Raw genomic sequence first — 24,127 nt, 5'->3', positions numbered from 1 at the left:
CTCCCCCACCTCACTCCCTCCAATTCGCCTCTTCCTCCTCTCCCCCTTCTTCCTGGGGGAGCAGGAGGGAACGGCGTACGGCTCTGCGATTCACTGAAGAGGGAAAGCTGTTGTGGGGGGCGGGGGAAAGGGGCGGAGGAAACGGCCCGAAAGTGCCAAATAAAAAGGGCTTCCTGACCAAGCGCACGCAACTCTCAGCCAGCGCCAGCGGCTGCACGAGTCGCCAGGTCGGGGCAAAATTGACTTGGCTGGCTCTGCTCTGTGTGGCTGCAGCCTAGGGTGGGGAGGGTCCTTGGGCACAGCACCGGCCAGGGCACCCTGGGGTAGGGACACTTTCTCTCGGGAGAGGTCCACCAAGGTCAGCCGGAGGACTCTTCCCAACCTTCTTTTAGGGACTTAGGGTGGAGGGAAGAGGGAAGGAGAGAGAGAAGTGAGAAGTGGATTCCCCCTACACGCACCCACCCCGCTTTCCGTTTAGTTCCCCCTGGTGAGTGTCAAGGAGTTCGGAAAAGCCAGAAAGAGGGAGGAGAACAAGAAAGCAGTGGAGAAAGTGATCAGTCAGCCCGCGGTCCTCTTGGAACCCCTGAGCGTCAGTTATGGGCCGTTTGCAAAAGCGACATCCTCCTTGCAGTTCGGGATGAGGGACAGAAGCTAAGGCAACCTCTCCTGCTATTTCTGTACTCTTAGGGAGGCTGCTGCGGGGTATGGGGCTGTCTGACACAGCCCTCCCAGCTATGCCCTATAGCTGAAGGATGTTAGGATCGCGGCACCTAAAAAGAAAAGTCTCAGCTTTGCTTTGACTTTCACTACCCTCTCTTTGTACTTTTTTTTTTTTTTTGAGGGAGGGGTGTGAGGTTTTTGTTGTTGGTATTGTTCTCACTTTTGAGGGGGGATATTAGGAGGAAAATAAAAAAATAGAAGAGAGAACAGCCTCTTCTTACGTTGCCCCCCCCCCCATTTTCAATCCACCCATGCATCACTTCAGGAAGAGGAAGACAAAGTCGTTGAAGTTGGTGTCAGTCAGGAAGAGCCCCCGCTTTCCTTTGGGGTCCACCCTGTGACGGACTGAGTGATCTCCCGTCTGCATGTGTTTGCCCAAGGTGGCGTGGAGGGCACCACGTGCGCTCAGCAGTCTTGGCTCAGGGTGGGGTGCATGGCCCCCCGGGGTTTCGCGGGGCCGCAGCCTCTGCAGCCACAGCCACCACCACCACCAGCGTCCGGGATCTGGCAGGGGAAGATGTTAGCCATGGGGGCGCTGACAGGCTTCTCTGTGCTCAGCCTCCTCACCTATGGCTACCTGTCCTGGGGCCACGGCCTGGAGGAGGAAGAGGAAGGGACAGCAGCCAGAGCCCCCCAGGCTAGAGAGGGGCCAGAGTCCAGCTCATCCACTACCTCTCAGCCTCATATCGTGTTCATCCTAGCTGATGACCAGGGATTCAGAGATGTGGGATACCACGGATCAGAAATCAAGACGCCCACTTTAGACAAGCTCGCTGCCCAAGGGGTTAAACTGGAAAACTACTACGTCCAGCCTATTTGCACACCGTCCAGAAGTCAATTTATCACTGGAAAGTAAGTTATACTGTTTTTGTTTATTTTTAGCACTCTGGGCAGCTTAAACAGGAGATGCTGAGACCTCCAAAAGGAGCAATGAAAACAGGGCAATGATGGAAACAATGATGTGTAAAGAGCCAATGTCATTTTCTGCAATTAAAGGGTCTCCATGATTGCTTTGAAGGTTTACTCACCTTATTCCTCTCTCTTCCTTTATCTTGCGTCCTAAACAAAGATCTTTACAATATAGAATGAAGTTATCATTTAACCCCTTGGCCACAAGCCAGAGAACTCTAGAATTAGGTACAACTTAAGCATTCAAAATTCTGCCTTAACTACTGAGGGCGCCCAAGCTTTGCTTTTATCGTCATTTTGAATATTGATGGATTTCCCCATCTAGAGTTAGGGAGAAGTAGTTTGTAGAGCGTGAGTTCTGTCTGCAGTGAAACCTAGCTCAGAGGGGATAGGTCCAAGAGGAAAAGTGCTTCAAAGACGTGATTAACTCTGAGTGTGTCTGTTAGAATAGAAGCTACGTAGTGGGAAAGTCTTACTGGCAAGACTGACTGTCAAAACTCCTGTAGATGCAGTAAGTGGTACACGTTTCAGAAAAGTCAAACTTTTCTCTAAGGTTTTCAGCTATTCCTCAACTGTCTGGCATTTGTGTGACTTTCCCCAAAGTATTAGGTATTAGCTTGTTTGGGTGCTACAGTTAAGCCTTATAAATGTTGATGTCACTTCTAAATAGTAAAGTCTGCTTTCCAAGCACTTTCTAATCCAGTGCTCACTTAGCTATGTAAATATTGCATTGTAAAGGACCCATTTCCAGTTGTTACCCCATTGCTGTAGTATAAATGCAACTACTGGCAAACGTTTCTGATGCCACAAATTGAGCAGTGAAATAGAACTAAACTGGAAGATTTAGAATGAAGCACAGAATTAAGTAACTAGTCAATTTTCAGAATTACAGAATAAAATCCTCCCTTGGTTTGAGTCTCTGCTTTGTGATTTCAGTTGCAGCGAACCTTTGCTTCATAGTAAAATTGTTTTTGGATTTGGATTCTATGAGAGTAGCCAGTATCCACTGGAAAAATAAAGCCTATTTTGCAGGCATCTGTGTCCTGCACTCTTTCTGCTTACAACATGATTTCCACTGCTTAGCAAACTGTCAGAAACTTACCACCTCTGCCAGAAAAAAGAAAATAAAATGAAAATGATGCTCATCCTTACCCTTTCTTTTTTTTTGAGAGAGAGGAAAAAAATACATGTAGAAGTTTTATTAGCATTTTGTGGTCATTTTTAAAAGTTAACATATCATGTGAAAGGAGGAGCAGAGATCTGGCTGGAAAATAAGAAGTTCATCTACTCTACTAGTAGCAAAATTTGGTAGGTCGCCTCCTAACCTCTCACCTCACTCTAACCTTTCATTCTGAGCTTTTCAAATGAATGGAAAAAAACTGCCTGAATGGTGATTATGACTTCTTCAGATAATTGAAGGAATTCAGAGCTCTCCAGACAGTCAGAAGTACTTAGTAGAATATTGAACTGTGGGAGGGCATTTTTCAAAAGACAGTCTATGTTCAAGGTTTTTCCAGAGGGGACCTGGTATAGGGAAAGAATATTGGATTTGGGGTCAAATCCTAGCTCTGCTAATTATTGATAGCGTAACCTTGGGTAAGTCACTTAGTCTCTGGGCCTCAATTTACAAAATGAGAATATTGAACTGGATGACTTTTAAGATCCTCATCCAGTCCTAATCAATGATCTGAAACAAGAAAAGGAAACAAAACAAAACCAAAAGACATATGTGTAATTATATATACACATATATAAATATATGTACATATATATGTACACATACAATGTAAATTAATGGTTTGAAATTAGAAAAGGAAAATATCTACACACATGTGCACATATATAATATAAATCAATTGTCAATAAGAAGTATATATATATACATATAAAGTGTGTGTATATGTGCATATAACTTTACACATTTTTATCTCATTCAAATTCAGAAATATGAAGCTTTAAAAAGAGACCCTTTACTTAAATCTGTTAGATCTTAAGCTCCCTAAGAGCATAGACTGTTTTTTTGCCTTTCTTTATATTTCTAGATATGCAGTGTCTGGCACATAGTAGGTGCTAGTTGATTGATTGATTATATAATAGATCATAAGATGAGATCAATCCAGTCCTGGTAAAGAATCTCAGAGACCATCTAACTAAACCTCCCATATTGAAGATGAGGTAACTGGGGACTATGGAGGATAATTGACTTTCCAGAGTTTACATGGCCAGTAATTAAGAGTATGCAATTATAAGAAAAAATTAAACTGAAATAATTCATAAATCATTTTTATGGAATTAAGTTTTGGTTATATAACCATCCAGGAGTGGTTATATAACTGCATTATCCAACTGAAAATTTCAATTCTATGCAATGTGCCCGCATAATGGTACTGAGAATGAAAAGCCCCAAACTGGTCACCCACAGCTGAATTTTACTTTCCTGTAGTCTTTGACAAAGAGTTGAAGTATTTTTTTTCACTTGCAGTTTTTTTTAAAGGCAATTTGCTGGAAGGGGGTAAAAGTTTCCTTTACATGAATAAGAAATAAAGAAAGGAAGTGGTTTCTAGAACCTAGTTCTGGACAACATATTACTAAAGGAGAGCCAGACTAATATTGTTATTTGTCCTTTCCATGAGAATGAGTGGCAGGCATGGTTTATGCTTCCTGGCTCCTGTAAAAGGCAATAGAGGGGCAAGAAAAGGCTAACAGTTAAATCTGAATTATGCTGATGATAAGTTAGGTAGGTAAAGGGATGGAATGCTTTGGCATCCTACAAAGGAACAGCATATGTAAATTATTCAGGTTTAAGTTCAGTCTGCCCCATATTTAATTTAGGCTTATCAAAAGCTTCTTTGTTGTAGGATGAGCTTATAACCTCACCATCCAGCACATAGCAGAGCCTTTCTGAACACTACCAGGTTTTAAAAAAAATAGAAGCTGCCCTTTTCTATTGCAAAAATCTGTAACTGATTCCAGATCCCTGTAACAATTCAGAACTTTTCTGCCTGCCAGTAAGGGTGAGTGACTTTGGGAGTGTGTCAGTTAGCCTGTTAACAACTATTCATTGTGAGCAGAGCACTGTGCTGCAGGGACAGGGGATATTGAGGAAATATAAGATACTTCCCTGTCCTTGAGGAGTTGCTAATCTGTTTATGAGATAAAGGGTGTACTGAGAAAGTAGTTTTGTTGAATGGGACTTTCTTTCCCAATATTTCCTCCTGGGTTTTGTTATGGCTATGTTATTAAGAAAGCAACAGTTTCAGAACTGTGCTTTCACCTTGATCCTCATGGGCAATACCTCTTAATAAAGAAGTGAAGCAATAACTTTTTTTTTAAATCAAAGCTTCCCTTCTCTTTAGTGGAATGAAAGTATTAAATGTACAAGCTTTATATTAAATAATCTTCTATCCCAAGGTGGTACCCTTGTCTTTAGTAGATGTTTAATGAAAATCTGTTGTATTACAAAGTTTGTTAAATGATCAAGTAGGAGAATTAAAGAATCTGTATTGAATTTTCAACCTTTATAGTAACCTTATAATATACATTTTACTGATATCTTTTAGCTTTACAACATAGCCATTTCCTGCCTCTTCCAAATTGAAAACTTTCTTGTGACAGAGGGGAAAAGAGAGAGAACATGCATTTATGAAGTGCCTACTATATGCCAGACAGGACCACAGTTGATTCATTTAACTCTCAGGCAACTCCCAGGCTTTAAGATTCCAGAGGAATTGCTAATGTTGATCAATGGAGGACATTTCCACTCCCAGTCCCAATAAAATTACAAATCTAGATAACCCCTCCCAAAAAAAAAAGAGGTTAAAGGTACTCATAGTAATATGGAGTTCAAGTTATTTGGCTTCCACCAGAAGAAGCTTGTTAGATTATTTTTGTTTGGAGAAAAATAAAAGCATGAAATTTATTTTATCCCTGAAATTACAGATCACTGGGCTGAAAGGAGATAATAGGGACTCAACAAAGAAGGTAAAATTCAGAGTATTAAATATAGCTCAAAAGTATCAGGCAAGGAGGAGATCATTTTAAAAATTAGATTATTATTAAATTGTATTTCTGCCAGTGTTAATGAAAGTCAAGGAGAAAGAGGACCTAAATTCTGTACCACACCATTCATGTGAGCATGTAGTTAAAAGAAAATTTGACTATCATATAATCTCTATATCCACTGTCTTCCCACTTATCTGTGCCGCCTATTATATTTCAATACCCATACCCAAAAGCCTAGAACAATGCTCTTGGTGTAACAGATGACCAATAAATAATACTTTTTTTTTAAAAACTAACCTAAGTAATACACTGAAATCATAAAAGTTAAGTAGAACAGGACTATGAGTAGATGGGTCCCTTAGCCTGATTTCTTTAAAAAGCTAGACTGGTTAGAAGTTTGAAAATCTCACTGTATCTGAGAAAGAATAGCCTTATATTTAACTTCAAAGGTTTGCAGACACAGCTCAAAAGGAACAATTAGATCAACAATAATGCATAGGAAACTGCTGTCTATTCCTAATTGATCAGGGATGTTTCTACATCCTTTGAATTATAATCAAATAAGCCATTGGCAGACAATTAGGATCAAAGTCCCTGGTTTGAAATAAATCTTCTTTAAAAAGTGACCCTTTGAAGTGAATCCCCACTCAGGTAATTCTGTCCAGTTTCCTGAATAGGTATTCTGGAAGGTGGGTGTTTATCCAGGTGCTAGGGGCTGAGAAGGTCCCTTGTTTCTTACAAACAATGTGTCCCAAAAGATCAAAGCTGGCTAGTTGGAAGGTAAGCTCAGGTCGAAAGATTATTTTCGGTTAAAATTCTGTTCATACTTTTCATTGGTGGGGAAGTGTTTCTGATAAGATCTTAGATCCAATTTTCCTTTGTTTCAGAACTAATTTAATTTGATGTCATTTTAGTCTCTAGGCATGTTTTGATATAATTCTGATTGAAATGCATATTTTTCATATCATAAAGATTCCTTTAAGCGTTACTTCAAAAAATCATTTTTAAAAATTCCTTTCACCCTCACCCCTCCATGTATATAAATACTTTTCTTATTTTATGCTTGTCATAGTTAACAATAAACTCAGTATAATTTTAAGATTAATATTTTATCAACCAAGACATGTCTCCATGATTGTGTTTGTTTCAAATAGAGATGAGAGAAGAAAGGAAGAATATGTTCTATATTCATGACTTTGGAGAAGTCATAGTTTTAAATTTTTGGCAAAACATTGTTAAATTGTAACAGAATAGAAGAAGGCACTGAAAATGCGGACAAGAGGCGCTAGTAAGAGCAGTGGAACCAAAATGCAGATGACTAGTTATACATAATGTCAAAATTATCAGAACTAAATCTATTCACACTTTTGTACATTATATATTGTCTGTACTGATACTATTGTTTTCTAAAGCTAGCTCTACATAGCCATGGCAGGATCAGACTCACTGAGAGGTTCAATCAGGGAGATTAATTCATGGAGACTTTAAGAAGAATGATACATGAGCAGCAGACTGGTTGAGTCACACCAGTTGAATTTGTCTGGGACCTCCTCTCTCTCTAAGCTCTGGGTGATCTCATCTATTTTTCTATAAGTTGTTATCTATGCAGAAGAGTCCAGAATCTCTATATCTAGCCCTAATCTCTCTCCTGAACTCCAGGCCTACATTCACCACCTACTTGTTATCTATCTTTCTCTCTGATGTCACATCAACATCCCAAGTTCAGTATGACTAAAATAGAGCTCATTAACTTCCCCATTAAAGCTGTGCCACCTCTGAACTTGTTCTAGGCATCTAGGTTTTCATCCTCAAGGTCATCCTTGACTTAGCTTTTTCCTACTATCCAATCAGTCACAACATCTCTCATAGTATCCTGTTTTCATCACCTCATAGGTAAACTTTTACCTTATTTTTCACAGAATTAGGCCTCTGTGTTGTTTCCCAACTACCATTTCCAAACTACATCATTTTAGAGTAATCCACCAGATCCTTTTTATGCCTTCCCCATTAGACTGTGAGATCCTTGAGAACAGGGATTGTCTTTTGCCTTTCTTTGTATTCTAACACTAGCACAGTGCCTGGTATGTTGTTTGGTCATGTTAAAGTTATGCCCAACTCATAGGTTTTCTTGGCAGAGATACTAAACTAGTTTATCATTTCCTTCTCCATCTCATTTTATAGATGAGGAAACCAAGACAATCAGGGTTAAATGACTTGCTCAGGGTCCCACAGATAGTAAGTATCTGAGGCCAGATTTGAATTTTGAGTCTTCTTGATTTAAGGCCAGGCACTCTATCCACTGTGCCACCTAGCTGTCCCACCTGGTACCTACATGCCTGGCATATAGTAGGTGATAAATAAATGCTTGTTGACTGATTTGTATTTGGTAGGGGAATTTCAAAGCTTCACAAACACAATGCAAAAGCTTCACAATTATAATTCAATCTTCAACATTTAACATAGCACCTGGCACACAGTGAACACTTAAGTGTGCTAATGAATTCTGTTTCTTTTTCTTTTATTTTCTTTCTTCCTTCCTTCCTTTATTTTCCTTCCTTTCTTCATACCTTCCTTCCTTTCCTTCCTTCCTTCCTTCCTTCCTTTCTTCCTTCTACCTATCTTTTCTTACCTGGATTATTATAATTGCCTCTTAAGTGGTCTCTCAGCTTCAGTTCACTACCCTTTCTGACCCATCATCCTCACAGTTGTCAAAATATCTTCCCAAGGGACTAGTTGAATCATGCTACTCCTGTACTCAAAAATTTTCAACGACTCCCTACTGCCTTCAAAATACAGTATAAAATCTTCAGTCTGGCATTTAAAACCCTCCATACTCTGGTGCCTACCTGCCTTTCCAGAGTTATTCCATGGCAATAACTTCCTTACACACATTGTTCCCATCTAACTAGACTAGTAGTTGTTATTTAAAATCAGCATTCCATCTACAGACTGGATGTTTTCCTTGACTTTCTCCAATGCCTGGAATGTTCTCCCTTCTCCACATGACCTGCTAAAATCTGTATCTTCATTTTGATGGAAGACTCAAGTGAAGTGATATTTCCCAAGGGAAACCCTTTTCAGTGTTTTCTCTCTCCTCAAATTTTCTTACATTTACTTTTCTGAGTATAAAATGATCCCCTAAATAGAATAAGAGCTCCTTAAGAATCAATTAGTCAACAAACATTTATTAAGCACCTATTATGCGCAGACATGTTGAGTGCTGGGGATACAAAGACAGGCAAAAACCAGTCCCTGTTCTCAAAGAACTCACATTGTCTAATGGCGGAGACAACATGCAAGCAATTATGGACAAACAAGCTACATGTGAGATACATTGGAAGCAATTAAGAGAGGGAAGAATGAGATGTAAGGGGGAACTAAAAAGACTTCCTGTGGAGGGTTGAATTCTAATTTGGATTTAAAGGAAGCCAGAGAATTTAGGAGGTAGAGATGAAGAGGGACAGCATTCTAGACACTGGGAACAACAAATGAAAATGCTGGGGCAGTGAATAGAGCTCTGGCCTTGGAGTCAAGAGGACCTGAGTTCAAATCCAGCCTCAGACATTTGACACTTACTAGCTGTGTGACCCTGAGTAAGTCACTTAATCCCAATTGCCTCAGCCAAAAAAAAACTGCCCATAGTACAGAGATGAATGTCTTGTTTGTGGAAACAGTAAGGGGGCCAGTGTGAGTGGACATATGTGGAGTGAAAGATGTAAGAAGACTAGAAAAATGAAGTTGGGGGAGGTTGTGAAGGACTTAAAATGACAAAAAAAAAAATTATTTGATCCTAGAGGTGTTAGGGAGACATAGGAATCTATTGAGTAAAAGGGAGACCTGTACTCTAGGAAGATCATTTTGACAGTTGAATGAAGGATGGACTAGGGAGGCAGGCAGACCCATCAGCAAGCTATTGCATTAATACAAGCATGAGATGATGAGAGTGTGCACCAGGGTGGTGGCAATGTCAGAGAAGAGAAGGGGGCATATTCAAGAGATATAATGAAGGTAGAGTTGACAGGACTTGGCAACAAAATGGATATAGGAGTAGTAGTGGTGAAATAGAGTGACTAGTCAATTATGACATCTAGGTTGACTTGTAGCCTAGTTAAACTGGAAGATGGCGGTACCCTCAACTGTAAAAGGGAAGTTAACAAAGAGCAGAAGGTTAATTCCTCTTTATATTTGTATCTCTAGTTACTAGAATAATAATAACATTTGTATAGTATTTTAAGATTTCCAAAATTGTTTACATATCTTTTATTTTTGTCCATATAATCCAGGGAAGTGTAGCTGCTATTATTATCCCCATTTTGCAGAGAAAGGATCTCAGGCTGGCAAAAGTCAAATTACTTATCCAGAACCATACAGACAGAATTCCACCTCAGATCTTCCTGATTCCAAAGCTATCCATTCCTGTCTAGCATAGTGGAGGCTGTTCATAGTAAGGGCTTAGAAAATAATTGTTGAATTTACCACAAAAAATTTTAAAGGGTCTGCCCAGTTCTATTGCGGCTCAGACAGATCTAGCCAGAGTTTTAACTCACTTTTCTACCTAAAAAGAGATCAAATGCACTCTTTTAGATTACTGTACATAATAACCAATTATACTTTTATAACATCTCTTAAATATGCCCCCTTCTCTTCTCAGAAATTGCCACCACCCCGGTGAAAGCCTTTATCACCTCACACTTGGACTATTGCGATAGCCTGTTATTGTGTCTGCCTGCCTCAAGTCTCTCCTCACCCTAGTCTATTCTTCATTCAACTGTCAAAGTGATCTTCCTAGAGAACAGGTCTGACCATATCACCCTTAATGGATAGAGTCCAGTGTCTCCCTAATACCTCTAGGATTATATATGTGTATGTATGTATGTATGTATATGTATATATGTGTATATATGTATATATATGTATATGCACACACACACACATACAGACACATTTCTTTTTATCTCTCACTTATCTTTATTGACAAGTGGCAATATTGAGTGAAAATTTTCCTTTTTATGGTGGGCGTCTTCCACTTTCTGTAAGATCATACGAGAGTGAAAGGATTCATGAGTGGAGCTCTATATTTTTAGGAACACCTTTGAATTAAAACATTGACTTCAGTATTGTCACGAGCTACCATCCCATTTCACTAGCTGAAATAACTCCTACTTAGATATGCATCTATAAATGTGAGCCGGTCTCCAATTATTGTTCATATTCAGTTTTTTTTTACATTTTTCATTTGAAGAATAAATGGATTAATGAAGGTACTTGTAATCCTAAAGGGATAGGAATGGGAATCATTTTCCTCATTACTATTCTCAAATGGTTCATGAAGCAGGAATCCCATTAATTGGGACTCATGTTGAAGTCTTAACAAAGTTGTCTAAAAATTGCTCAATAATGATGGGACTTTTATAATTTATAGACCTAGAAGAGACCTTGAAGATAATCTGTCTGATGTACCTTGAATAGGTCAGAACAAAACTATAAATGAACATAATGAAGGGGGAAACTGTTGAGGGAGGAGAAAATAATAAATCACTTCTCTTTCCCTCTCAAGCAGAAATTCATGTGTCATACTACCACTTATTACTTTATTAATCAGAGCATATCAAATACTTTTATGATAAAATGTGTTTCAAGTTCTATAAGGAAAGGTGTAAGTTTCATTAAAATTATTCATCCAAACAAACTAAGTCCTAGTATCAAAGAATCTTAATGCTGGGAAGGCCTTCAGAGGATATATGGACCAATCCCTCTACCACATTGTTATGTCCTTGGCAAGTTCTTATCCATCCTTCACTTGAGCATTTCCCCCTGAGAAATAAATAATAAGTCATTTTATTTTATTTTTGGTCACCTTTAATGATGAGAAAGATCTTCCTTATGTGAAATCTATCCACCACCTCGTGACTTTTAATTATGGGTACTAGTGCTGCGACAGAATATGTCTGTTCTCTTTCAGAAGATAACCCTTCTAACACTTGAAGACAACTATCTCAACCCCCCCTCCCTATCCAAGACTTTTCTTTTGCAGGTCAAATATTCTAAGTTCTTTCAACCATTCAAGTCTACTCGCTGTCCTCTTTACCCACCTCTAGCCGCACCCAATTTGTTCACTCTGTACCCTTTCAAAATGTAGAGCTCAAGACTGAAGGCAATACCTTAGGTGTGATCTGACCAGTCCATTAACTAGTCCAATATTCTCTTTGGTTCATTACTACATGTAAGGTTGTTCTCCTTTCTGACTCAAAGTAAGCCCATTTGCAGAATCTGAGAGTAGACGAATAAGCAATTTTCTCCCTTTCTTTCCTTTTTCAGTTTAAATGACTCTCCATCAAATAACTCTAGATCTGTCTCTTCATCTGTAAAATGGGTGGACTAGATAATTTCTATGTTTCCTTATTGATAAAGAATGTCATTTGTGTTGCTGTTTCAAGTTTTCTTTTTTCTTCTCCTTGCCTCTCTGTTACATCTTCCACTCATCTCTTACCTTCCAAAATCCTTGATCTCAAAGTCTTTAATGTTTTAAAAAAAGTGTTTTAGAGTAGAAGGTATTGGGAGGGGGGAAGCACAGGAAGAAAAAGAGAAAATAAATTAAAAAAAAATTAAGTCTATTTATTGTGACCACATGCCTAGCTCATGAATAGGAAGTTCTGTGATTTCTAGTAATACACTTTACTAGTCTTGCTTTGTTCATTTATATTCTGTTGGCATCATAACTATTTTAAAGACTTCTGATTTTTTAAATAACCAAAAAAAATTTATCAACCATGTACCACATGTCAGAATTTTTTATTTACTTTTCATTTAATTTTAATTCAATAGAATGAAATTTATTGAATCAAGTATAATGAATAAACAGTCAAAGGTGTATTGGTGACTATGATGTTATTTTCCTTGGCCCCAATCAGGCTGTTACTGAGCACTTTCTGGAGAAAGACTGATGCCTGTGAAGAGGCCTAGTTTGGTCAAGGCCATCTGTGCGGCTTATGAGAGTATTCAGGAGCATCTAGATGCAAGCAGAAAGTGAGATGAGGTCGGTTGCCATATTCAGGCCAGAGCCAGAGACCATCGACCTGTCCAAGGTCTGGAAATATAGGATGGCAATGAAATGTAGAGATTCAAAAATAGGCATACTTGGTCTAAGGTCAAAAGGAACTCTAAGGTAAGTGAAATGAGTTTGTGTATATAGGTGTGATATATGAACATCTTTTTAAGACTTACCTTTGGGGGCTAATCTCACCTTCTTCAATTGTATGAGCTTCAGTTGGGGATATGTCCCTACCCTTGCTGACATTTCTCAAATGGGACAGAAATAGGACTATCAGATGTATATATACATACACACACACACACATACATATATATATATATACACACATACATACATATAAATTATATATGTATATATAATTACATATACATACATCTGTGTGTGTGTGTATATATATATATATAAATACCCATGTATATTTATATATCTTTATCTATCTGTGCATATATGTATGTGTGTATGGGGGTGGGTATGAATATATCTATACATACCCATTCAAACATGCACATATATATGTAATATGAATATAGTATACATATCATATACACAGAGAGATAAATTATATGGTAAGGGAAAAACTTTTTTAAATAGTATTTCATTCTTCCCAGCTACATGTCAAGTCAATTTTTAGCATTCATTTTGTTTTGCTTTTTTTGGTGAGGCAATTGGGGTTAAATGACTTGCCCAGTATCACACAGTCAAAAAATGTCAAGTGTCTGAGGTTGTATTTGAACTCAGGTCCTCCTGATTCCAAGGCCAGAGCTCTAACCACTGTGTCATCTAGCTGCCCCTTAACATTCATTTTTACAAGATTTTGACTTCCAAATTTTCTCCCTCCCTTCCCCTCTTCTGAAAATGATGGGCAACTTGATATATGTTATATATGTGCTGTCATGTAAAACAAATTGTCATATTAGTTGCAGTTGCAAAGGGAAAAAAAAACAGATCAAAAGGTGGAAAAAAAGAACATGAAAAAGAATAAAGAAAGTAAAAAAAATAAAATAAATGCTTCCTTATGCTTTCAGAGTCCATCAGTTCTTTAACTGGATGTGGATAGCATTTTTCTTTGTGAATCCTTTGTACTTGTCTTGGATCATTGAGTTGCTAACAAGAGTGGAGTCACTCAGAGTTGATCATCACACAATGTTGCTGAAACCATGTACAATGTTTTCCTGGTTCTGCTCATTTCAGTTTGCATCAGTTTGTACAAGTCTTTCCAGGTTTTTCTGAAATCTGCCTGTTCATCATTTCTTATTGCATAATAGCTTTCTATTCCATTCATATACCACAACTTGTTCAGCCATTCCCCAGTTGATGGGCATCCCCTCAATTTTCAATATTTACCACCAAAAATGACTGCTATAAATATTTATGCACATGTAGGTATTTTTCTCTTTTTCATGATCTCTTTGGGATGCAGACCTAGTAGTGGTTTTGCTGGATCAAAGGGTATGCACAGGTTGGTTGCCTTTTGGGCATAATTTCAAATTGCTCTCCAGAATGGTCGGATCAGTTAACAACTCTACCAACAATGCATTAGTGTCCCAATTTTCCCACATCCTCTCCAACATTTATCATTTTCCTTTTTTGTCATATTAACCAACCTGATTAAGTATAAGGTGGTACCTCAGAGTTGTTTTAATTTGCATTTCTCTAATCAAAAGTGATTTAAAGCACTTCTTCATATGCCTACAGATAGCTTTGGTTTCTTCCTCTGAAAATTGCCTGTTCATATTCCTTGACCATTTATCAATTGGGGAATGACTGGTATTCTTATAAATTTGACTCCATTCTCTATATATTTGATAAATGAGGCCTTTATCAAAGACACTTGCTGTAAAGATTCTTTCCCAGGTTTCTGCTTTCCTCCTAATCTTGGTTGTATTGTTTTTTGTGTGTGCAAAAGCTTTTTAATTTAGTATAACCAAAATTATCTATTTTACATCTTCTAATGCTCTCTATCTCTTGTTTGGTCATGAACCTGTAATTCACTTAACTTCTCCTTTAAGAATGTAGAAGCTATACCACTTGGTGCACATCTGTTCAGTATTGATATTATTTCTTTGTCTATGGTACCTTTTAACAAAATATAGTTTCCTTCCATACCTGTTTTAATTAGGTTTGTTTTGCTTTTGCTTTGTCTGAGATCAGGATTGCTACCCCTGCTTCTTATACTTCAGCTGAAGCATAATAGATTCTTCTCTAGCCCTTTCCTCTACTCTCTATGTGTCTCTCTGATTCAAATGTGCTTCTTGTAAACAAGTTATTGTAGCATTCTGGTTTTTGATCCACTCTGCTATCTACTTTTGTTTTTTGGGTGAATTCATCCCATTCACATTCACTGTTATGAGTACTACCTTTCCCTCCTGTTTTGCTTCTGTCTACCGCCTACCCTGGTCTGTTCTCTCTTCTATCAGTCCCTACACTCCCTTTACTTAATCTCCTCCCTTCCTACTTCCCTGTTGGGTGAGATAGATTTCTACATTCAATTGATTGTGTATATTATTCCCTCTTTAAGCCAATACTGATGAGAATAAGGTCCAAGAGACACCCACAGACCACACTCCCATCTTCCCCTCCACTGTAATAGGTTTTTCATACCTCTTCATGTGAAGAAAAATTATGCCATTCTACCTCTCCTTTCTTTCTGCACCCAGTGTACTCCTCTTTCTCATCCCTTAATTATTTTTATGTCATTCCCTCAAAATCACCTTATACCCTACACTCTATCTACCTATATTACTTGTAGCTGTACTATTAGTGATACAATTTTTAAGAATTATAGGTATTATCTTCCCATGGAGGGATATAAATAGTTTAGTTCTATTGAATTCCTTATGTTTTCTCTTCCTTTTTTTTACCTATTTATGCTTCTCTTGGGTCTTGACATTGGAGATCAAATCTTTTGCTCATTTCTGGTCTTCTCCTTATGAAAGCTTGAAATCCTTCTATTTTATTGAACATCCATTTTTCCCTTGAAGTATTATACTTAATTTCACTGGGTAGGTGATTCTTAGTTGTAGTCCTAGTTCCTTTGCCTTCTGGAATATCATGTTCCATGACCTCCAGTCTTTTAATGTTGCATCTGCCAAGTCCTGTGTGATCCTGATTGTGCCTCACCAGTATTTGAATTTGTTTGTTTTGTTTTCTTTTGTTTTTTTTTATTTTTGGCCATTTGCAGTATTTTTTCCTATAATTTTGTAGGTCTGTAACTTGGCTATAAAGTTCCTTAGAGTTTTTATTAAAGGATCGCTTTCCTGAGGTGATTGGTGGATTCTTTCAATGACTATTTTGCCCTCTGGTTTTAGGATATCAGGTCAGTTTTCCTTCATAATTTCCTGAAAGATGCTGTCCAGATTCTCCTTTTGATTATAGCTTTCATGTAGTCCAATTATTTTGACATTGTCTCTCCTGGATTTATTTTCCAGGTCAGTTGTTTTTCCAATGAGGTATTTTATATTTTCTTCTATTTTTTTCATTCTTTTGAATTTGTTTGATTGATTCTTGCTGTCTCATAGAGTCATTAGCTTCTACTTGCCTAATTCTAACTTTTTTGTTTTCCTCAGTTAGATTTTGTACTTCCTTTTCCATTTGGCCAATTGTACTTTTTAAGGAGTTGTTTTCCTCAGTGGATTTTTATATCTCCTTTTCCATTTGGCCAATTCTACTTTTTAAGCAGTCATTTTCTTTTTCTAAGCTGTTGAGCCTTTTTCCATAATTCTCTTTCCTCACTCTCATTTCCTTTCACAATTTTTCTTCTACCTCTCATATGATTTTTAAGCTCCTTTTTGAGCTCTTCCATGAGTTCTTTCTGGGCTTGGGACCACTTCCCATTTTCCTCTGGGGTTTTGACACTGTTGTCCTCTTCTGAGTTTGTGTCTTGATCTTCCCTGTCACCATAATAACTTTCTATGGTTAGGTTCTTTTGTTGTTGTTGTTGTTGTTGTTTCGCTTATCTTTTTTTTTCCTTTTTTCCTTTCTTTTAAATTTGAGTTCTGCTCCTGGGATGGAAAGGGCACTGTCTCAGGCTTCTTGTGCCAGGGACTGCAGGCCCCAGTTGTTTATGTGCTGCTACACTGATGTTGCCCTGAGATCCAAGGGTGACCCTCCTGTCTGGTGTTTTGTTGAAGGGGGGTGATGAGGAGTGGCAGTCACTGGAGGGTGTAGGGATCTGGCAGTTTACCTGGTGCTGAGCCAGGATCCTAGTGCTGGTTTCTGGTGTATGCTGAGGCTGATCTGTGTTTCTGCATTTCCCAGGGCTACACTGAAGCACCCTCTGGAATTTGCCTGGGGCTATGCTAGAATCTGCCAGTTCCCTCGGCTATGCTGAGGCACATGGGGAGAGGCATTCATCTGCTCTGGGACTCAGGATCTCCCAATAGTTTGCTGAGGTGGGGCTTGCTGCTGGCTTGCTGGGATGCTTCCTGTCCTGGACTGCATTCTCCTTTTACCCAAGTGAGACAGATCTTTCTTGCTGATCTTCCAACTTTCTTGGGCTAAAAGATTCTTTCACAACTTCTCTTTGCTGATTCTGCTGCTCCAGTATTTTTTTGGAGGTGCTATTTTATGGTTATTTGAAGGTGAATACGGGAGAAATATGGCGATTTACTGCTTATTGGGCCGTCTTGGCTCCCAGAAGTCTGAATCAGCAGGAAAAACTTGTTTGTAAAATAGGTCTTGTTTTATGCAATAATTATGTCCTAGCAAAGGAGAATTTGAAATTAATTTGTGTAAAGTGAATATTATTTTTGCTAATAGTTTCATCATATAATTTTAATTATATTCTTGAGATTAGAAATGAAGAGGACCTACTAATAAAGCAAATTAAAAACTCAAAGAAAAGGGGTTAAGATAGTGGCCAATTCCACATAATCTTCTTTTATCCAGTCATTAAGATTAATAATAATAACACTGTGCTAAATACTTTACAAATATTATCTCATTTGTTTTTCACAGCAACCGTGAGAGGTAGGTGCTATTATTTTTCCGCATTTAAATTAAAGAAATTGAAACAGACAGAGGTTAAGTGACTTACCTAGGGTCACATGGCTAGAAAGTATCTGAGACTGAATTTGAAATCAGGTCTTTCTGAGTCCAAACCCAACACTCTATCCACTGAGCCACCTAGATACCCTTTCATGCAATCATTTATTCTCTCTTATCCTTGCTTTTCCCCAAACTGTACAATTATTCTCATGAGTAAAGATTAATTGGCATTGATTTTTTGATTCTTGAAGTTTAGCTGTTATTCTAATAGATCTGCATTTTTTGTGATGAAATGCTAGGCCACTTATTTTCACAGTCATTTACACGGGCATCATTCAAGGACTTGATTATTTGTTCTTAGATCCTTGACTTCCCTGATTCTTTCCATATGCATCATTAACAGCAAGCCATCGACAGCATACTCCCAGGGTAATTTCTTTGAGTATGTACTAAAATTTGTATTTGTTGCTTTCTCCATTAGAACATAAGGTCCTTGCATATAGAGATCACTTCATTCTTTATTCCTGTATCCTGACACATGGTAGATTCTTAATAAATGTTTTTATTTGGACTTAATGAAGGCTATCACATCACAGGAGTCGTGATTACAAAATTTATCTCTTGAATATAAAGCATTCACAAAAATCTAACTTTGAGATTTCTAGTTCTGGATGACTGTGTCTAGGCACTTGACCCCTGTTCTTCTCTGTGCTTTATCTGGCTATCTGAGAAGGGACAAGAGTACTGTGTTAGGCCTCTGGATACCTGAATTCTATTCTTCGCTCTGCAACCAAGTAGCTGCGTGGCCCTGGGCAAATAATTTTATCTTTCTAAGCCTCAGTTTCCTCATCTGTAAAATAAAAGAGCTGAATTGGGTGATCTAAAAATCCCCTTCCACCTTAAATAAGATCTATGTCTCACTTCTCTCCTTAAGCCCCCTATTTCTACCTAAGGCTACATATGTAAAGCTTACTGTTTTTCAGTTGAATTATACCTCACCACCACCAATACCCTAACAAAACACAGCTTTATTCTCTGCTCTAATTCTGGCTTTTTTCAGAAATCTCAGGACTCCCTTCTAACTCACAAATTCCTTTTTTATAGTTTTTATGCTTTGAGAAGCTTAGATGCCCCTTCATATTTTTCACCAGTTTACTTGGTTCCCTTTAGTAAAACATTTTCCTCCCTTCTCATTTCCCCTTTTGGGGCAGCTAAGTGGCACAGTGGATTGAATGTTGTGGTCAGCAAGACGTGAGTTCAAATCTGGCCTCAGACACTTACCAGCTGTGTGACTCTGGGCAAGTCACTTAACCCTGGTTGCCTCCTCCTCTGTAAAATGATCTGGAGAAGGAAATGGCAAACCACTCCAGTGTCTCTACCAATAAAACACCAAATGGGGTCACCAAGCATCAGACACCACTGGAAAACATCTAAACAACAGCAATATTCCCCTCTCTAAATCAGAATATAGACATTTATAAAGAGTGACATTTTGTCTGTAGGAAATCTCAAAAGACATGCAAGTAGGCAGTATGGTATAAAGGGAAAATGGTGTTCTTGGAAGAAAAAAGACACCTAACTGAATCCCATCTGAAAACAATATTGCAGATATGTTTTGACAAGGGTACAGAACAAAGAAACTATCACCTGCTGGGTCTGAACACTATACTACTTCTTCAAATGCGAGAAGCAAGGTCCCTCAACAAATCATTGACAAGATTACCAAGTTAGAGATCACCTATAATATGAATGGTTTTGTTCGGCTATAAAATTATAATGGCCTGAATTGCCAAAAACAATGGAATAGAAGATGAAAGATAGGTAAATCATAGTCTCAGAGGTAGGAATGGAAATCTGGTATCCTTTATCCCTCTTCACATATTTGTTATTTCAGAGATACTGGCTTTCTTACTGTTCCTCAAACATAATACTTCATCTCCCAAGTCTGTACATTTTTACAGGCTGTCTTCTATGCCTGGAATGTTCTCTTTCCTCACCTCCACCTCTTAAACTTCTAAAGCTTTCTTCAAGGTTCAACTCACATATAACCTCCATCTCCTCCTTCTCATTCCTGTTCCTTAAGGCCTTCCCTGTGAGGTTATCTTCCATCTTTAAAAAAAAGTCTGGATGACTACTTGTCAGGATTATTATATGGGGGAGTCTTATTCAGAGGTGGATTGGACTAGGTGTTTTCAGAGGTCCCATTCCAACTCAAACAATTCATGTTTATAAACATGATCCAATACTGTGGTTTAATAGCTTTTATTTTACACTTGAACAAATCATGGATTGACATTATATACAATTTTATTTTGTTGGTTTTTGTTTGTATTTTTCCACAAGCCTAATAACTTTATTATAAATGGAATATGTATTATTAAACAAACCACCAACCAATTGAAAAAGAAAATAGCAAAGTCACATAGCCTGGGGAAAATGTGTTTTCTCTCTCTCTCTCTCTCTCTCTCTCTCTCTCTCTCTCTCTCTCTCTCTCTCTGTGTGTGTGTGTGTGTGTGTGTATGTGTATCTTTTTCTGAAAAGCATGTTGGCAACCTTTCACTAATACAGAATGAAAAGTATTTTTTACTCATTTTAGCAAAATGTCACCTGGGTTTTACCTGATATATCAAAGGTTATTATGGAGAAGAAGAAATACACACCATTCCCCATTATAAGACACAGAAATAGAAAAATGTTTAAACCTTAGCATGAAGGATTTAGGTTGGGAATAGGATGAATAATAATATTGATAATAATAGCACCAACTATTAATTGTGCAAATTGCAACCATGCCAACAATCATCTTAGTCCCAAAAGCATGTGGAAGGATGTTTTATCTTTAGCTCTCTAAAAAATGAATTAATTAAATGCTGATTATCATTACTCTAGATCTAGTCAGATTTATCTACTGAATTTTACATGTTATGGAAATTATGTCCAACTGGACATCTGGTTATTAGCAAGGATCTCTCAACTGTGGTTTGAAGAAATTAGCTGCTAGATGGGTTTAAAAGGCATTAATTGTATCTCATATGTATTTAGAAATGTTTTTTTTCCCTCTAGGGATTTCTGATACATAATTTATTCAATACTTTTCATGTTACAAGCAGTAAATGTTTGTTGAATGTCTGAATGAATAAATATCTCATTCACATTACCTAAAATAGATAGTTAGAAATGGATTTTTTCCTCTGTATTTTACAAGTGAGGAAACTGAGGTATGGAATTTAATTGATTATCCCACACCTGTGATTTATGACCAATGATGCAGCTGGAAATAAAAGCCTTACATCCAGAGCCAGGTGCTCTTTTATGACAGACATCACACAGCAGAAGCAGCAAGGATTGTAGACCACTCAAGAATGTTGTAGTGTCTCCTGGCTGGGTTTAAGACAAAGATAAATTCTAATCTATCTTGGCTGTTTGGTATGGCCTTAACTGAAAGTGGATGGTAGACCAATCATGGTCATAATAGCTAGCCTTTATGTATCATTTTAAGGTTTTCAAAGTGTTTGAAGTATATCTTCTCATTTAATCCTCATGACAACCTCAGGAGAGAGGTACTATTATTATCCCCATTTTACAGGTGAGGAAACTGATGCTGAAAAGGTAGATGACTTGTGAAGGATCGTGTACATGGTGTTGAGGCAGTATTTGAACGCAGACCTTCCTGACTCCAAGTCTACCACTCTATCCACTGCACTACCAACCTACCTCTAGACTAGATGACCTTAAAATTCATCCTAATCTACTATTTCACTTTGGTTCATAACTAATGACACACTTTCATGGAACAGTTAGGTAGCTTGGTGAATACAGTGCTGGGCCTGGAGTCGGAAAGACTTATCTTCCTGAGTTCAAATCTGGACTCAGATACCTACTGGCTGTGTGATCCTGGATAAGTCATTTAACTCTGTTTACCTCAGTTTCCTCATCTATAAAATGAGCTGGAAAAGGAAATGGGAAACCACTCCAGTATCTCTGCCAAGAAAACCCCAAATAGAGCACATAGAATCAGACACAACTGAACAATAATGCTACACTAGTAGTTTAACAGAAGAAAAAAAATGAAATAATAAAAGTGGAAAATAGAAATTGCTAGGATAACTCAGCCTTGTTCAAAACAGCACATCATAAAATAAAACCAATAAGATGCTTAAAAAAAATTCCCCAACATCCAATTTTACCAGTTTAAATCTTTTTTTAAACTAATGTTATTATCAAACTATAACTCAGAAAAGGTCATTACATAGCCAACTTCACACACATTTTATATTTTAAAAACAACCTGTACTTCATTGATTTATAAGTCCTGGAATTAAGTTAGATAGTTGTTGCCAATTTTTCTTTGCTATTTACAGACTTTGTACTTTTTCTTTTTTTTTTTCCCTTTTTCAACCTTTTTGGTTAAATTGCAGCATGACATACATTATATGCAATATATCTTGAATATATTCAAGATATATGCAATGTATAGATATATGGGGATTTTTTTGTTTTTGTTTTTGGGGGTTTTGGGGGGTGAGCAGATGTTTGGTTCAAGCCTTTGGTATCCCAGACTCAAAGGGCTTCAAACCATGAATAGGTCTGTTGGGTTTGGCACTGTGGGCAATATCAGTGTTCCATTCAAAGGGCAGAGCTTGGCAGAGGATGTTTTGGGAACTACTTAGACTCTTAGGCATTCTGAAGAGTTAGTTTCCATCACAGATCCTGTACCTCTGCCACTCTTCTTCTTTCCCAAGAATGCCATAAAGCTACAACCATGAGCACGAGAGGAAAAGACAACAATAGGCCAATACCTATATCCCTTATAAGTTTCAGGTTCTATTTTTCTGTAAGTGCTTTATTAAAAACAAACATTATCCTTATGTCTCTATGATGTTTCATTTTAATTTAATCTTTGAGCCATTTATTTTTACTAATTTATTTTTAGTTTTCAATAGTCACTTTTATAAGATTTTGAGTTCAAATTTTCCCCCCTCCCTTCCCTCTCCCCTCCCCAAGACACCATGCAATCTGATATAGGCTATATATGTATAATCACATTAAACATATTTCCACATTAGTCATGTTGTGAAAGAGGAATCAAAACAAAAGGAAAAAACCACAAGAAAGGGGAAAATAAAACAAAAGAAAATAACATGCTTTGATCTGCATTCAGACTCCATAGTTCTTTCTCTGGATGTGGATAGCATTTTCCATCATTAGTCTTTTGGAATTGTCTTAGATCATTGCATTGCCAAGAAGAGCTAAGTCTGACGAAGTCGGTCATCCCACAATGTTGCTCTTACTTTGTACAATGTTCTCCTGGTTCTGCTCACTTCACTCAGCATCAGGCTTTGAACCAGTTGTAAGAAATGTTTCACCTAGGGCTTAATACTGAAAGCATTTTAAGTGCATGCTTTAGGACAGGTCACTTAATCTGTTTGCCTCAGTTCGCTCATCTGTAAAATGGGAATGATAATAATAGCTAGCACCTGTTTCCCGGAGTTGTCATGAGGATCAAATGAGTAGGTAAAACCCATTTTCATACTTAATGTTTCCATACTTAGGAATTGTTTTTTCATTTCCTGAAAAAAAAAAGTGTACTTCAATTGTCCATTCCTCTCTTACTTTCTTCCTTCTCTCATTGGTCCCTGAAAATGCCCCAACTCCAAAACAATTGTCAGAAAGTTGTCCTGGGTTATCTTAAGGAGTATGGGAGAGGAAGCCATGAAAAATGATAAAATGCAACATTTTTAATGTTCTTCTTATTGCCTCCATAATTACACATTTTGTGACATAGGTTTCTTGTCAATCAAATGCACAATTAATATCCACTTTTTTGATTAAGCATTCCTTCCCATGCTCTACCTTTCAAGCAACCTCACCTGCTTGCTGTTTTCTATACCAGTAATCCTATCTCGCATCTCCTTGTCTTTACAGATTGTCCCATGTGCCTGGAATATTCTTTCTCCTCACCTCTTTGTAGCTTCCCTAGTTTATCTGATTCCTCCCCCCATTTACTAATGCTCCCATCCTGGTCTATATTTTATATATAATTTTTATGTAGTTTCCCCAGAACCCAATGTAAGCTCCTCAAGGGCAAAATCTGCTTTGTTTCTGTCCTTGTATCCCCCAGGCCTGGAACAAAGTAAACAGTTTACAAATTCACACTAAATTAAATGAGTAGCCAACATTGTTTCAAGAGAATCAGGAGTAAATTCCTGGTGCATTTGCATTTAGCAGTGAAATATTCTTTGATGGGTAGTTTGATCCTAGGAAAAATTTCCCCCATTACTACCTATTCCTTGATTTGCAGTTTTTGTGTGAGCTGTCCCCATGAACACTTTCACCCAAACCAATGATTAGATACATGATATGAATTCAAGAATTTTAAGGGGACTTTCCAGGATAGATAGATAGATAGATAGATAGATAGATAGATAGATAGATAGATAGATAGATAGATAGATA

At 37.7% G+C, this 24,127-nt stretch overlaps 1 protein-coding gene across 1 annotated transcript in view; it reads left to right on the top strand.

The window, feature by feature from the left end:
• The first annotated feature begins 1,153 nt into the window (after window positions 1–1,153).
• The window catches only part of ARSJ (arylsulfatase family member J), a 123,263-nt gene continuing 100,289 nt past the window's right edge, over window positions 1,154–24,127 (top strand). Inside the window, exon 1 of the mRNA XM_027837548.1 lies at window positions 1,154–1,572. Within this exon, the coding sequence (XP_027693349.1) occupies window positions 1,154–1,572 (419 nt within the window). The remainder of the gene's footprint in view (window positions 1,573–24,127) is intronic.

This window comes from Vombatus ursinus, unplaced genomic scaffold (assembly GCF_900497805.2).
Source record: "Vombatus ursinus unplaced genomic scaffold, bare-nosed wombat genome assembly UNPS02014821.1, whole genome shotgun sequence".
Lineage (NCBI taxonomy): Eukaryota > Metazoa > Chordata > Mammalia > Diprotodontia > Vombatidae > Vombatus > Vombatus ursinus.
The sequence above is the reverse complement of the archived record's forward strand: the minus strand, read 5'-3'. Positions and strand labels throughout refer to the sequence as shown.